Source organism: Artemia sp. Qi Xiang Cuo, chromosome 8, assembly GCF_049724085.1.
Source record: "Artemia sp. Qi Xiang Cuo chromosome 8, ASM4972408v1, whole genome shotgun sequence".
NCBI lineage: Eukaryota > Metazoa > Arthropoda > Branchiopoda > Anostraca > Artemiidae > Artemia > Artemia sp. Qi Xiang Cuo.
Window position 1 is genome coordinate 6166170 of NC_142801.1, and position 17349 is coordinate 6183518.

Genomic DNA, 17349 nt, shown 5'->3' on the forward strand with positions numbered 1-17349 from the left:
TATAGGTTAGGTTAGGTTTTATTAAGTGAGGTTAATCTACGTTAGGTTAGGTTAGATTATGTTAGGTTAGGTTAAGTTTGGATAGGTTAGATTAAGTTAGGTTCGGCTTCGTTAGGTTCGGATAGGTTAGCCTACGTACGCGCGCTTCCGTAGGCTAACCTAGCCTAACCTAACTTAGCCTAACCCAACTTAATCTAACCTCATTTAAATTAAATTAGCCTAAATTAATCAAACCTAATCTAACCTAACCTAACTTAAACCAACCTAACCTAATCTATACGAGTTCGTAAGTAGGCTAACCTATCCTAATCTAACTTAACCTAAAATAATCTAACCTAACCTAACCTAATCATACAACTATCTTTTTGCCTGTCTCTCACCTAACCTAAGCTAACCTAAGTGAAGCGCACAATGTCTAACCTGACCTATCTGACCCTAACGGGTGTGTGTGTATGTGTGTGTGTAGGTGTGGTTGTATGTGTGTGTGTGTGTGTATGTGGTTTTGTATTTATATTTGTTAGTATATGTTTGCGTGAGTGTTTGTATGTGTAGGATTATTATTGGGTTTTTATGTGTATGAGTTTATGTGTGTGTGTGTGTACACATGTTTATAAATGCGTGTAAATGTCTCATTGTAAAACAGAAACAAACACTAGAGAAATATTCAAACTCTTGCATTTCAACGAAAGAAATTCAAAATAAATTTGAAAATCAAGAAAATGTAACTGTGACAAGTTGAACCATAACCAAACACTACTGAAATATTCCAGCTCTTTCATTTCAACGAAAGAAATTCTAAATGAACTTTGAAAAATCAAGAAAATGTAACTCTGAGAAGTTAAACAAAAACAAAACACAACATAAATATTAAAACTCTTTAATTCAAATAAAATAAAATAAAAATAAAATTGAAAAAAAAATAAAATGCAACTTTGAAAATTTAAAACATAAGCACACACGAATGAAATATATCAACTATAGCATTTAAAAGAATGAAATTCTAAATGATCATTGAAAAATCAAGAAAATTTAACTGTGACAATGTAAACCATAAACATACACAACTGAAATACTCCAACTCGTGCATTTCAACGAAATAAATTCTAAATGAACATTGGAAAATCAATATCATTAAACTTTTAATATTTAAACAAAAAGAAGACAATACTTAAATATTCAAACTAATTCTTTTAAACTAAATCAATTCAAAATTAAAATTGAAAAAAATCTATAAAATGCAATTATTACAAGGTAAACAAAAAGAAAACACTACTGAAATATTCAAACTATTGCATTTAAACGAAAGAAATTCAAAATGTTATTTGAAAAATCATGAAAGTTTAATTTTGACAAGGTAAACCACAACCAAACACTACTGAAATATTCCAACTCTTGTATTACAAAGAAAGAAATTCGAAATTATCTTTGAAAAATCAAGAAAATTTAAATGTGACAAGGTAAACCACGACCAAACACAATTGAAATATTCCAACTATTGCATTACAAATAAATAAATAAAAAATGAACTTTGAAAAATCAAGAAAATTTAACTGTGACAAGGTAAACAACAACAAAACCCTTATTAAATATTCAAACTCTTAAATTTCAAATGAATGAATTAAAAATGAAATTTGTAAAAAAAAAAAAATTTAACTGTGACAATTTAAAACATAAGAAAACACTAATGAAATATTCAAACTATTGAATTTCAACTAAAGAAATTCAAAATTAACTATGAAAAATCAAGAAAATGTAAATTTGACAATGTAAACCACATCCAAACTCTGCTTAAATATTCCAACTCTTGAATATCAAGTAAAGAAATTCAAAATTAAGTTTGAAAAATCAATAAAATTTAACTGTGACAAGTTAAACCACAACCGAACGCTACTGAAATATTCCAACTCTTGCATTTAAACTAAGTAAATTCAAAATGAACTTTGAAAAATCAGGAAAATGTAACTTTGACAAGGTAAACCACAACCAAACACTACTGAAATATTCCAAAACATGCATTTCAACTAAATTAATTCAACATGAACTTTGATAAAAAAGTAAAATTTAACTTTGACACTGAAAACTACAACCAAACACAGATTACATATTCCAACTCTTGCATTTCAACTAAATATATTCAAATGACCTTTTAAAAATCAATAAAATTAACTGTGACAAGGTAAACCACAAGCAAACACTACTGAAATATTCCAACTCTTGCTTTTCAACGAAAGAAATTCAAAAATGAACTTTGAAAAATCGAGAAAATGTAATTGTGACAAGGTAAACCACAACCAAACACTAGTGAAATATTCCAACTCTTGCATTTCAAAGATATAAATTCAAAATGAATTTTGAAAAATCAAGAAAATTTAACTTTGACAAGGTATAACAAAACCATACTATACTGAAATAGTCCAACTCTTTCTTTTCAATTACATAAATTATAAATGAGCATTGAAAAATCATGAAAATGTAACTGTGACATGTTAAACCACAACCAAACACTACTGATACAGTCCATCACTGGCATTACAATTTTATTAATAAAAAATGAACATAGTAAATACAAGAAAATTTCACAGTTAGAAGCTACCCCCATGCCAACAGCAACTGGAGTAGTCATACTAAAGCATTTCATTCTAAGCAAAACAAATGGACATTGAATTAACAAGAAAAAGAAACTGTGAAATTTTAAACCATAACCAAACACTACTGAAATATTCCAACTCTTGCATTTCAACGAAAGCAATTCAAAATGAACTTTGAAAAATCAGGAAAATGTAACTGTGACATGCTAAACCACAACCAAATACTAATGAAATAGTCCTACTCTTGCATTTCAAGGATAGAATTTCAAAATGAGCTTTGAATAGTCAAGAAAATTTATCTGTGACGATGTGTACCATGACATACCATTACTCAAATATTCCACCTCTTCAACTGCAACGATTTAAATTCAAAATGAGCTTTGAATAATCATGAAAATGTAACTGTGACAAGGTAAACCACAGCCAAACACTACTGAAATATTCCAACTCTTGCTTTTCAACGAAAGAAATTCAAAACGAACTTTGAAAAATCAAGAAACTGTAACTGTGACAAGGTAAACCACGACCAAACACTACTTAAATAGTCCAACTCTTGCATTTCAACAAAATAAATTAAAAATTATCTTTGAATAATCAAGAAAATTTAACTGTGACAAGGTAAACCAAAACCAAACACTTCTGAAATATTCCAACTCTTGCATTTCAATGAAAGAAATTCGAAATGAACTTTGAAAAATCATGAAAATGTAACTGTGACAAGGTAAACCAAGACCAAACACTATTTACATAGTTCAACAAGTGCATTTCAAATAAAGAAATTCAAAATGAACATTGAAAAATAAATAAAATGTAACTGTGACACGTTAAACAACAACCAAACACTACTGAAATATTCCAACTCTTGCTTTTCAACGTAATAAATTCAATATTAAATTTGAAAAATCATTAATCTCTATCTGATACATGTAGAAAAACAAACGTAAGACGCAGAAAGATTCAATCACTTTATTTTCAACGAATGAAAAACAAAATGAGCTTTGACTAATAAAGATACTGTACCTGTGATTAGGTAAATAACATCATCACAATACAGAAATATAAAACCAATAGAATTAAAACGTAAGAAATACAAAATGAAAATTGTTATTTCTAGTAACTTAAACTGTGACAAGGAAAACCCCAACCAAAAAACACTGTAATATACCGAAAATAACTTTAAAACAGAAGCAATTCAAAATGTACAATGAAAAATCAAGCGACATACACTGACATAAGGTCTAACATAACCAAACACAAATGAAATATTCCAACTCTTCCAATTCAACTAATGAAATTCAAAATGAACTTTGAAAAATCAGGAAAATGTAACTGTGACAAGGTAAACCATAGCAAAACACTGCTGAAATATTCCAACTCTTGCATTTCAACGAAAGAAATTCAAAATGAACTTTGAAAAATCAAGAGAATGTAACTGTGACAAGGTAAACCACAACCAAACGCAACTGAAATATTCCAACTCTTGCTTTTCAAGGAAAGAAATTCAAAATGAACTTTGAAAAATCATGAAAATGTAACTGTGACAAGGTAAAACACAACCAAACAATATTTAAATAGTCCAACTCTTGAAATTCAACGAAAGAAATTCATAATGATCATTTAAAAACCATGAAACTTTTACTTTGACCAGTAAAACCATAACCAAACAACACTGAAATATTCCAACTATTGCATTTCAACGAAAGAAATTAGAAATGAACTTTTAAAAATCAAGAAAATGTAAATTTTACAATGTAAACCACGACCCCACACTACTTAAATATTCCAACTCTTTCATTTCAACGAATGAAATTCAAAATTAAATTTGAAAAATCAAGAAAATTTAACTGTGACATTTTAATCCACCACCAAACACGACTTAAATATTCCAACTCTTTCAATTCAAAAAAAAATATTCAAAATGAACTTTGAAAAATCAGTAATATGTATCGGTGACAAGCTAAACCAGAACCAAACATCAATGAAATATTCCAACTCTTGTATTTCAAAGAAATAAATTCTAAATGAAATTTGAAAAATCAAGAAAATGTAAGTGTGACAAGGTAAACCACAACCAAACACTGCTGACATGTTCCAACTCTTGTATTTCAAGGAAAGAAATCCTAAATGAACTTTGAAAAATCAAGAAAATATAACTGTGACAAGGTAAACCACAACCAAACACTATTGAAATAGTCCAACTCTTGCACTTCAACGAAATAAATTCAAAATGATATTTGAAAAATCATGAAAATTTAAATGTGGCACTTTAAACTAAAACCAAACACCACTGAAATAGTCAAGCTCTTTCCTTTCAACGAAAAAAATCAAAAATTAACTTTGAAAATCAATAAAATTTAACTGTGAAAAGGTAAACCAAGACCAAACACTTATTAAATATTTCAACTCTTACATTTAAACTTAAGAAATTAAAATGAACTTTGAAAAATCAAGAAAATTGAACTGTGACAAGGTAAACCACAACCAAACACGACTGAAATATTCCAACTATTGCTTTTCAACTAAAGAAATTCAAAATGAGATTTGAAAAGTCATTTAACTTTAATCTTGATAATGTAATATCCGAGCGAATGCTTGTGAAATAGTTCTACTATTGATTTTCAACGATACAATTTAGGAATGAGAGATGTACAATAATGTACGATAAAAATTCACCCTTGCCATAATTAACGAAAGCTCGTGAAATGGACAAACTCTTGCTTTTCAACGAAGGAAATTAAAAATGACGTATGAAAAATCAAGAAAATGTAACTGTGACAAGTTAAACCACAACCAAACACTACTGAAATGTTCCAACTCTTACATTTCAACGAAAGAAATTCAAAATGAACTTTTAAAAATAAATAAAATTTAAATGTGACAAGTTAAACCACAACCAAACACTACTTAAATATTCCAACTATTCCACTTCAACGAAAGAAATTCAAAATAAACTTTGAAAAATCATGATTATTTAACTGTAACAAGGTAATCCACACCCTGTGTATGTCTCTGTTTTTTTGTCTCTGTGTGTGTGTGTCTCTGTGTATTTTTATCTGTGTGTGTGTCTCTGTGCGTGTGTCTCTGTGTGCGTGTCTCTGTGTGTGTGTCTCTGTTTGTTTGTCTCAGTGTGTGTCTCTGTGTGTGTGTCTCTGTGTATGTGTCTCTTTGGGTGAAACAGTTTGAGGCATTTTAGGCGATGATTTTATAAAACAAAGGCAGAACTTTTAAAATCACAACAACTGAAGGTCAGTAAATAATTCCTTTGTGGGGCCCGGGGAGGGCCTTTGGGGGGCGGGGTGGGCTGTTGGGGGCGCCGGTGATCCTTTGGGAGCTTGGGGGGCCGTGGGGGGCCGGGGGAGGGCCGGGGGGGGCCGGGGGGCCTTTTGGGGACCGGGGGAGGGCTTTTGGGACCCCGTTCATCCTTTGGGAGCTCGCTGGGCCTTTGGGGACCGGTGGAGGGCCTTTGGGACCCCGTTGGTCCTTTGGGAGCTCGATGGGCCTTTGGGGACCGGAGGTGGACTTTTGGGGCACGGGGAGGGCCTTTGGGGCACAGGGAGGGCCTTTGGGTGCCTGGGGGCCCTTGGGGGACCGGTGGCGGGGCTTTGGGACCCCGTTGGTCCTTTGGGAGCCGGGGGGACCTTGGGGGCCGGGGGGCGGCCCTTTGGGGCACAGGGTGGGCCTTTGGGGGTCCGGGGGGACAGTTGGGGGTCTGGGGGACATTTGGGGCCTGGGGTGGGCCTTGGGGGTGCGGGGGGGGCCGTTGGGGGCGCCGGGGGCCCTTTGGGGCGCTGGGGGGCCTTTGGGGAACAGTGGAGGGCCTTAGAGGCACAGGGAGGGCCCTTGGGGGTCCAGGGGGACAGTTGGGGGTCTGGGGGACTTTGGGGGCCGGGGGTGGGCATTGGGGGTTCGGGGTGGGCCTTGGGAGGTGCCGGGGTCCCTTGGGAGAGCTGGGGGACCGTTGAGGACCAGTGGAGTGCCTTGGCGGCACAGGGAGGGCCCTTGGGGCACAAGGGGGGTCTTTGGTTGCCGGGGGGACAGTTGGTGACCGGTAGAGGGCCTTTGGGACCCCATTGGTCCTTTGGGAGCTCGATGGGCCTTTGGGGACCGGAGGAGGACCGTTGGGGCACAGGGCGGGCCGTTGAGGGTCGGGGGGGACCGTTGGGGGTCTGGGTGGGCCGTTGGAGGCGCCGGGGTCCCTTTGGGAGCTTGGGGGGGCTTTGAGGACCGGGGGCTTCCTTCGGGGTTGGGGTAGGAGGATTGGAACCCTTTGGGGTTGGGTTAGAGGACCTCACAACACTGTTCAAATGAAGCTTGTGTATTATAACGACCACACTCAAATTCTCTTCTAAAATCTCTTCAAAAATATTCTTTTAAAATGTCTCTATCTGTTTCACCAAAATAGTTCCATAACCTGTCTAGAAAAGTTTCGCCCAAATTATCCTTAAACATAAATTCAGCGTGTTCCTTCGTTATTGGCATCTCTGTGCAAACGCATTTCAAATTAATAGGAAACCTTCTCGCGCGCTAAAACAATTCATCGCTAAGATGTTTCTTGCCTAATTGTTTCCATGGCCTTTGGTTATTAATATCTTTTGGAGTTCGACCAAAAGAGTTGTTTCCGAGACAAAGACATTAATGACTTGGATCTATTCCTGGAGAAATGTTTCTAGGCGGAAATTTTTAAAGTCTGATAGATGATGTCATTGATTGATTGATCTGTCAAGAAAGGGACATTAATTTGTTGTTTCTAAGGGGAATTATTGATTCACGATATGTGAATTGAGGTCGACAGCACAGGTGTTCCAAAGTCCGGGTTTTTGTTGTTGTAAGTGCACGCTCTCAGCGAATGTCAAGGTCGATGTTGTTGTTGTGAAATTTAGATCATTGACCCCATTAACCACGTGTTCTCCCTAATGAGTCCATGCTCTTATTTGGAGCCCCGTCAGTATTCTATGCCCATATATGGACCATAAACCACGTGGTTCGTACCGGTGTTGTACGTGCACGCTCTCAGGGAATGTCAAGGTCGATGTTGTTGTTGTTGACACACTTTGATTACGCAATCAAGTTCCCGGAAATTCCCTTCCCCTTCGAGTCCTAGATCAATAACATTGTTCCCGTTAGAATTCAATGCGCATGTGCAACCTTCGCCCCGGAGCTATTACACATAGAAACATCAAATAAATCGACCTTGGAAAAAGAGGTCATTGACCCCATTAACCACGTGTTCCCCCTAATGACTCTATGCCCATATATGGTGTGGGCGTGGGAGTTTTAAAAAAAGTGTCCGGATCGGGATTCGAAGGGGTGGTGTAATCGTCGGAGTAACACCCCCTCCTCTACTAACTACGTTGAACAAAATGTCTATCTCAAAATTTTGATTCTATATGTTTGTAGTAAAGGTGGGCGTGAGAGAGGGGTCAGTTGTCCTCCAATCAGTTTCGACTATTAAAAAGGCCACTAGCCCTTTGAATTTCCAATTGAATGAGCCCTTTTTGAAGTGTCTACGAAAACACTTTCTATAGAAACCTTATATGCCCCCAGGGCCTAAATTACAACCCTTGCCGTAAGGGGCTTGGGGGGTTTGTCATCCTCAAATACATAATGTCCAGAGTTTTCAACTACGTTGAACAAAATACCTATCTAAAATTTTGTTTGGATGAGTTTGGGGAAATGGTGGGCGTGAGAGGGGGGTTAGTTGCTTTCAATTTACTTTCGACTATTAAAAAGGGGACTAGCCCTGTCAATTTTCAATCAAATGAGCTTTTTTTGAAGTTTCTATGACAGCACTTTCTATAACAACCTTATACGCCCCCAGGGCATAACTTACAGCCCTTGCCCTGAAGCCTCTGAGGGGGTTATCATCCTCAAAGACCTAACTTCCAGAGCTTTTAACTACGTTGAACAAAACGGATATCTCAAAATTTTGATTGTATGTGTTTGGGGAAGTGGTGGGCATGAGAGGGGGTTAGTTTCCCTCCAATTACTTTCAGCTTTTAAAAAGAGCACTAGCCCTTTCAATTTCCAATCAACTGAACGCTTTTTGAAGTTTTTACGAAAATACTTTCTATAAAAGCCTTAAAGGCCCCCAAGGCATAACTTACAACCCTTGTTCTGAGGGCGGTGGGGCGAGCGTCATCCTCAAAAACATAATTTTCGGACCTTTCAACTACGTTCAACAAAATCTCTATCTCAAAATTTTGATTGGATGTGTTTGGGGAAATGGTAAGCCTGAAAGGAGGTTTAGATGCCCTCCAATCACATTTGACTATTAAAAACACCACTAGCCCTTTGAATTACCAATCGAATGAGCCCTTTTTGAAGTTTCTACGACAACACTTTCTATTAAAACTTTATATGCCCCCAGGGTATAACTTATAACCCTTGCCCTAAGGGCTGTGGGGGGAGTGTCCTCCTCAAAAACATAATTTCTAGATCTTTCCACTACGTTGAACAAAATGTGTATCTCAAAATTTGGTTGGATGTGTTTGGGGAAATGGGGGGGGCGTGAGAGGGGGGTTAGTTGCCTCCAATCGCGTTCGACTATTAAAAAGATCTCTAGCCCTTTCTACTTCCAATCAAAGGAGCACTTTTTGAAGTTTCTACGACAAAGCTTTCTATAAAAACCTCATGTGCCCCTGGGGCATAACAGTACAACCCTTTCCCTGAGGGCTGGGGGGGAGTCTCCTCCTCAAAAACATAATTTCTATTTGGAAATCAGCTACCTTGTACAAAATGGCTATCTCAAAATTTTGATTGGATGTGTTTGGGAAATGGTGGGATTTGAGGGGGTTTTAGCTGCCTTCCGATCACTTTCGAATATTAAAAAGGGCACTAGCCATTTCATTCTCTAATCGAATGAGCCCCTTTCAAAGTTTCTATGACAACTCCTTTGATACGAAGTGCCCTGGCCAAAACACAAAAAAAATGAATAAATAATACATTATGCCTACGTTCGTTGCATTGTGCCATCGTTCTTTACTTAGACAGCGCTATGGCGCTGCCTATGATTTCTTTCCACTTTATTTCTAAATTATTGGATAAATTCTTAAATTTATCCGATTATAATATATGAAACTTCATTATTTGTTCCTTACTCTTTTAAGGTGGTTGCTCACTTACTTTTCTCATTTTTTTAGAAAAGTTATCATTCAGCAGGAGCTTTCAAAAATTCAACCCCTTGTCGAAGAAGCACAATCAGCAGTTGGAAACATAAGACCTGAATCCCTATCAGAAATCAGGTAATCATAATCTATTAGGTGTATCAGAATAAGCTGAAGTGGTTTGTCTTTATTGGTAAATAACAGCAATAAGGATCTTTCATTGTAGGTAAGAACCTAAATAAGGTGAATAGCACTAATAAGACTAAATGCAGAGTAAACGCATATTTTTCCTGTTATTTTTAGTATTGAGGTACTATCTGAATACAGGTTTGGAACAAGAAAAAGGTGGTATGCCTTCCAATCGTATTGTATCTACTAATATAAGAGGAGGGCGTGGTCTCTTCTAATGATTTTATAAACAATTTAAGAGGTGAATTTTCCTCTCCACGATTTTTCCTAAGCTGCCTATGTGGTATGGAATCCTTAATGACTCACATTGTATCCGTTAAGACTGGGTTTAACAGACAATGAAACTGCGTCTTTAGAAAATGTATGCGATGATCTCTGGAAATTAAAAAGCCACATTGAAATTGTGCTTTAGCCTATCTTTAAGTACTTAATTGATAAGTCAGGTAAATTTGATTTTTAAGCGATAATTTCAGCCTGTCATATTGCCACTATCATCTGTCACAACTTGTCACCGTTAGTATAATTTTCATAAGAATATAACAATTGTGTCTGTATCTATTATAAAGCTAATGCTTCTCAATCCTTTACATTAATTGATTTTAGCTTTAAATCCTCAATATTTTTACTACTTCATCTTCATTGAACAGGCTTTATACAAAATGAATTCTTCTAGTTCAATATAAATAAGTATAAATTTCGCAACACCGGTCCTGGGTAAAAAAAAAGTGCTAGGACTTCTACGGGCTGAAGGCGTATCTCTAATGAACCCTGATTAATAACATCTGTTTATTTTTTACAAATAAAAATTTCTGTGTGTTTTATAAAAAAAAAATTCAAAATATGTACTTATTGACCACGACCTTGCCTTTCCTCAGTTGTTCCGTAATTATTGTGTTGGCCTTTCACTGCCTTTGCTATGTTCCATACCCGGTAAGAAGTGCCATAATAATGTATGGATATACACTCATTCAAGGATATGCACCCCCTAGTGTCAATAAAGAAAGTAGTTCTTTCCCTTTTAGGATAATTCTTCCAAATATTTAAGACACTTTTTTGTCAATTTTTTGTTAGGTTTTTCTTATATAATTTATATAATGTTTTAGAGGTAATTAATTGGCAAGAAAAAAAAAAAAAAAAAGACTGTCATCCTAATCTAGTATTTAAGATAAATGTGCACTTGAACGAGGTTTTGACCTTACTCATCTATCCAACTACCTAGGACCAAACAGTATAACCGAAATATCAACCAAATCGAAATGTCCAAATCCATGCAAAGTTTTTCTCTTTACGAAGAGTGTGCATCATTTGGGTGTTATAAAAAAAAATGAGCTCCCTCTCTGACTACTTTTTATGAAAATTGATTTTCAGAGTAGTTTGTTTATTCAACAAGGTTTCACTCGCAGCAATAATTTAGAAATGGAGCTTTGGAAAAAAAGATATTTTGTGGTTTCTTGAAGGCTTAAATACGCTTTGTACAAATAACTGGTCCTCAATAACAGCAAAACGGCTGAAAAAAAAACATTTAAGCTATTTCCATTCTCCTATAAATTTCATATTACTTGACACAAAACCACTGAATTTTTCTCTGGAAAATTTGGTGTTTAATTTAATTCCCTTTTAAGATAACTAAGAGCTTCACCTGGGTTTGTCAGAAATAAGGTGAAAAGTGGTCTAAGAAAAAGCTTAAAAAACCTTTTTCCAGCCTTTCCACTCTCTTTTAAAATTGCTGCTGTAAAACATAACATCATTTGAAGATCACTATTTTTACTCGTAAGTGTAGCACTTGATTTATTCCCTTTTTTAGCTCACTAAGTACTCCCCCGTTGGTCATCACAAATATACTAGAAAGAGTTTCTATAGAAAGCTTGAAAAACATATTTTAATTTTCCCTCTGTCGTTTAAAAGTTCTGATGTAATACATAACGCCATTCGAGTATCCGTGTTTTGCATGCAAATACATAATTTCATTTGTTTTTACTTAGATCGCTAAGAGCTCCCCCTGAAGTCATCAGAGATATACTGGAGGGAGTTCTAAGGCTGATGGGGATTTTGGACACATCTTGGAACTCAATGAAACAATTCCTAGCAAAGCGTGGTATCAGAGAGGAAATTACGACTTTTGATGCTAGAAATATTAAGCCATCTAACAGGAAAGCGGTTGAGCTCCTTTTGAAGGAGAAATCAAACTCCTTTGACGAAACAGCGGCTAAAAGAGCATCCGTGGTCGCGTATCCTTTGGCAGCTTGGGTGAAAGCGAATGTTGATTTTTCCAAAATTTTGGATAAACTGAAGCCTCTAGAGCAAGAACAAGCTGTTTTGAATAGGTAATTTATCTGCATTTTCCTTAATTTTAAGAGGTTCTCTAAGTATGTTATCTGGGACTAATCCAGATTGTGCATATGTAAGTTTATCTGTTAAATTTTGGTTCTTCCATTATTGGTAGCTTGGGTGAAAGGGAATGTCTATTTCTTAAAAAAAATAAATTAGGTAACTTGAAGCCTCTAGGAAAAAATATTTCTTCAAGAACCCTTAAATTTAAGATATTTTTAAATTGTTTGCAGTTCAGGGAGAATATGGATTAAGATTTTTATTCTGGCTATTAAAAGCTGGGTTCTTGTCTTCTTGTTTTAGTTAGCTAATCTAGGGCTAAGCTTGATTAGGATTTTAGTTCTGACTATTCAAAGCATGGTTTTGTCTTCCTGTTTGTCTTGCTGTTAGCTAATTTGGGCTAATCTGGGGCCATTCTGAATGAAGATTTTTATTCTGGCTGTTCAAAGTTGGGTTATTGTCTTATTGTTTTGTCTTTTTGGGTGAAGGTAATCAACAGTTATTCCAAAACTCTGGCTAGACAGAAGTTTTTAGTGAATGAACAACATATTTTGGGTAGGTAATTTGGGTTGTATATTCTTGATTTAACTGATTTCCCATCCAAATTAAGTTTTCGACATTTGGTGTTAATTCAGGTTAGCAGTGTTTTTGAATCATTTAGCACAAACACTCATTTGCGGAAAAGAAATTTCAAGTATTTGTGACGTTATTCGTGTGGAAAATGTTAAATTATCCGACTATGAATAACAAACTCTAATGAAAAGTTGACGACTGCAAAAGTCGGACCCAAGATTTTTGGATTAAAATCTCGGCACCCTATCCAGCGCGCTAAGCACGCCTCTAATCCTTTAGGTATATGTTTACTCTGAAACAAGTGATTTGTGACCAGGGTTGCCAACTGGACATATTTTATGTCCAAAGGACATATTCCTGTGGGCTGGGACACAATGACTAGGGCAAAAAAGGGACATATTTTAGAAATTTGGGACATAAAAAGGACATATTTTGCAAATTTATGACATAAAATAGAATATTTCCTCGCTGGATACATATTTTTGTATAAAAAAAAATCCATTTTTCACCAAATCAGTATTAAAACTATTTGTCTAGCACTAAATTTACTTAAATACTTATTTTCTACTAATTTTTTACAAATGTAATTTTTTTACAAACGTTATTATTTTTCGTAGTTGCTTGCTCTTTCCCGCAGACAACTATTTGCAAATACTACTACTACTACTACTATTAACAACTCACCGCAGCACCAAGCCGCCTGAGGCCAAGGCAGCTACGCACGCTCCTCCTCCACCCCAATCTATTCAAAGCCTCCCTTTTTACACCCGCCCACGAAGTTCCCATTTCCTTTAAATCTTTCTTTATGACGTCCTCCCACCCTAAACGGGGACGACCTGCTTTCCGTTTAGCCTAGATGGTATGCCGAAAAGAACAATCTTCGGCAATCTCTCATCCTTCATCCGCACAACGTGCCCTAGCCACCTCAACCTTTCTTTCATTATAGCCCTAGAGAGCGATATTGAACCACATTTTTCGTATAGCCTATTGTTTGGAAAACGGTCAGTCAGCCGGGTACCCAGAACAATCCTTAAGCAATTTCTCTGGAAAACATCTAGCAAATTTGAAAACAAAGAGTATTTGCAAATACTCTTGAAATTCTTTACGAGTTTGTATTCTTTCATCTGTAAACGATTTTATTTCTCCTTGCTTTTACGCTATAGTCAAGATAATAGGCAAGCAGGCACCTTTTTAGTTAATTAAATAAAAAAACAAGTTCTTTAAACTGAAAGTAAGGAGAGATATTAAAACTTAAAACGAACAGAAATTATTCCGTATATGAAAGGGACTGTCCCCTCCTCAACGCCTCGCTCTTTACGCTAAAGTTTTTTATTGTTATAAAAAATTAAGTTGTGAGACAAAGTCAAACTTTAGCGTAAAGAGCGAGGCGGTGAGGAGGGGACATTCCCTTTCATTTACGGAATAATTTCTGTTCGTTTTAAGTTTTAATGTCGCTCCTTACTTTCAGTTTAAATAACTTGTTTTTTTTTATTTAATTTTTGAACGTTTTTGAATTAATACAGGTTTTGATCTTGGCTCACCGTACATGAATAATTAAAAAAAAATTTTCATATTTATTTACTTTTATTTAGTTAAATGGCTTTCTCGAAACTTGTTTAATTTTATTTACGAACATTTTTATTAGTAATAAATATATGTAACTTACGAATTAACTTACGTAACGAACTTCTATATTCATATATTTTTAATACCTTTTTTATGGGTTTCGCCCCCTAGTCAATACCTTGCTCTTTAGGCGAAAGTTTGAATTTTGTTCCAATTCTTTAAAAATAACCGCTTAATCACAAAGGCCGTTAATTAGAATAAATAGCTCTTATGAAAGTACTAAAAAATCTTTGGCTTAAAGAGCAAGGCATTGCCTACGGGGTGAACCCAATCATATATGTAATATTTTCTGTTCGTTTAAAGTTTCGATGTTGCTGCTATTGCAGTTGAAATACTTGTTTTTTTATATTAAATTTCTTATCTTTTTTTAAATAATGCTGGGAAGTCCGGCGTCCCCTTCATAGCAATGTCCCTTCCCCCATGAAAACTTCCTTCGAAAGATCCTCCCACATAACTCCCGACCCACCCCCCCCCCCCACTACCAGGAAAAATCTCCCCTGAAAACGTCTGTATACTTCCAAATAACCAATGCTATATGTTAACATTGGGTAAAGTTCATAACTTTCAGCCCTCCCCCGGGAACTTCGGGGGATTAAGTCATCCTAAAAGACATACTATTAATATTTTTGAACATGCTGAACAAATCGGCTATCTCAAAATTTTGATCAGATGACTTTGGGAAAAAAATGAGCGTGGGAGGGGGCCTAGTTGCCCTCAATTTTTTTTGGTAACTTAAAAAGGGAACTAGAACTTTTATTTTCCATTCCATTGAGCCCTCCCACGATATTCTAGGACAACTGGGTCAATACGATCACCCCTGGGGAAAAAAAAAACAAACAAACAAACAAACACACAAATAAACACGCACCCGTGATCTTTCTTCTCGCAAAAAATGCAAAATTCCACATTTTTGTAGATGGGAGCTTGAAACCTCTACAGTAAGGTTCTCTGATACGCGGAATATGATGGTGTGATTTTCATTAAGGTTCTATACCTTTTAGGGGGTCTTTCCCCCTTTTTTCGAAAATCAGCCAAATTTTCTCAGGCGCCTAACTTTTGATGGGTAGGATGAAACTTGATGAAACTTATATATTTGAAATCAGCATTAAAATCTTATTCTTTTGATGTACCTATTTGTATCAAAATACCGTTTTCTAGAGTTTCGGTTACCATTGAGCCGGGTCGCTCCTTACTTACAGTTCGTTGCCACGAACTATTTGACAATCGCTTCCAGCTTCCAATAGTCAGGAAAAATCGTCTATCTATTTATCAAGTATTACTAACTGAAAATGAAATGTTAGCAAAAGAAAAAAATTAGGTTCTTGATGATCTAAAATCAATTTTGATATCAATAGATGTACCAAAAAATTAGCTTATTGTGCTGAATCCAAATATATAATATTTTTTAAATATAGTGTTACCCATTAGTGGGCCTTAGAAAATTTGTCAAATTTTCAAAAAAGGTGAAAAACACCTCATAAATGTCAAAGGATTTTGATGAAAATCACGCAATCAGATTCAGCATATGAGAGAACCTCACTGTAGAGGTTCCAAGCTCATATCTATAAAAATGAAATTTTATAGTGTTTGCCAGAAGAAGCATCACGGATTCATGTTTATTTGTTGTTGTTGCTTTTTCCAGGGATGACCATATCGAACCAATGGTAATAGAATTTTGCAAGAGGGCTCGTTCAAACGAAAATTAAAATATATAGTGTCCTTTTTAAGTGACCAAAAAATTGGAGGACAACTAGCCCCCGTCCCGCGCCCTTTTTTCCTGAAAGGCGCCTGATCAAAATTTTGAAATAGCCATTTTGTTCAGTATTGTTGAAAGGTACAATAGATAAGTCTTTGGAGATGATATGACCCCTCAGAACCATCAGAGGAAGGGCCGCAAGTTATGAAATTTGCCCATTGTGTACATATAGTATTTGTTATAGGGAAATATACCGACATTCTTCAAGAGAGGAAGGAGATCTTTTGGGGATGGATTTTCTATGGGGAGAAATTCCCATTGGGATGGAAGTTTCTAGGGGGAGGGGGTAAACTTTTCAGGGGAAATTTTACATGGGGAGAATTTACCAGAATTTGTATACAGAATGTTTTTTATTTGTCTTTTTTCTCGTTGTTCATCCCATTGTACATGTAGAGACACTCTGAGGGAACTCTCAGGGAGAAGATTTCAGCGGAGTTGGAATTCTCTTGGGATCTTTTTGAGGGGAAATTTTCCACGGGAGAAATTTCCATGGGGGAATTATCACCAGGAGAAACTCTCCATGGCAAATTTCTGGGGGATAAACTTTCCAGGGGTGGGGTGCTTTCCAAACAGGGATATTCCCCAATGACCTTAAAAAGGATCAGAAACTAAATGAATACAAGTCTTTCTTGAAATAAAATTATGGTAAGGAAAATTTTTCAGGCATAATCGTAAGCAAAAATTTTCTGGGAAGGATTCGTAGCAGGGATGGAATTGTCCGGGAATAATTTTCCGGTGGAAGAATGTTAAATGGGAGGAACTTTATATAGAGGAATTTTCGTAGGGTAATTTTCCACAGAGGGGGCGGATTTCCTGGGATTATCTGAAAAATGATCAGATATAAATACAAAACTAGTTTCTTCTACCGAAAGAAAGGAGTGACATTAAAACTTAGAACGTACAGAAATTGTTCCGTATATGACGGAGGCTACCCCCTCCTCAATACCCCCTCTCTACGCTAATATTCGACCTTTTGTCTAATTTTTTTTAAGAACGATTCTTGGAACACAAGGGCCGTGCCACCCTTGGAATAAGACCCCCCCCCCCTTCCACACAGGTATTCTTTTCCCTTGATGCGTCCAACAGAAATTTTGAGATGGAAATTTTGGTAAAAATGGTCCAAAGAACATATAATAATGCCCTCAGCGTTTACACATCCCCTAAGAGCCTTGGGACAAGGGTTGTA

General features: G+C 36.2%; 1 protein-coding gene across 1 annotated transcript in view; it reads left to right on the forward strand.

Moving 5' to 3' along the window:
• LOC148949097 (cytoplasmic dynein 2 heavy chain 1-like) overlaps positions 1 to 17349 on the forward strand; it is a 336505-nt gene that overhangs the window by 27445 nt on the left and 291711 nt on the right. The window contains exons 2-3 of the mRNA XM_089092625.1: positions 9728 to 9829; positions 11863 to 12204. Of these exons, the coding sequence (XP_088948751.1) occupies positions 9728 to 9829; positions 11863 to 12204 (444 nt within the window). The remainder of the gene's footprint in view (positions 1 to 9727; positions 9830 to 11862; positions 12205 to 17349) is intronic.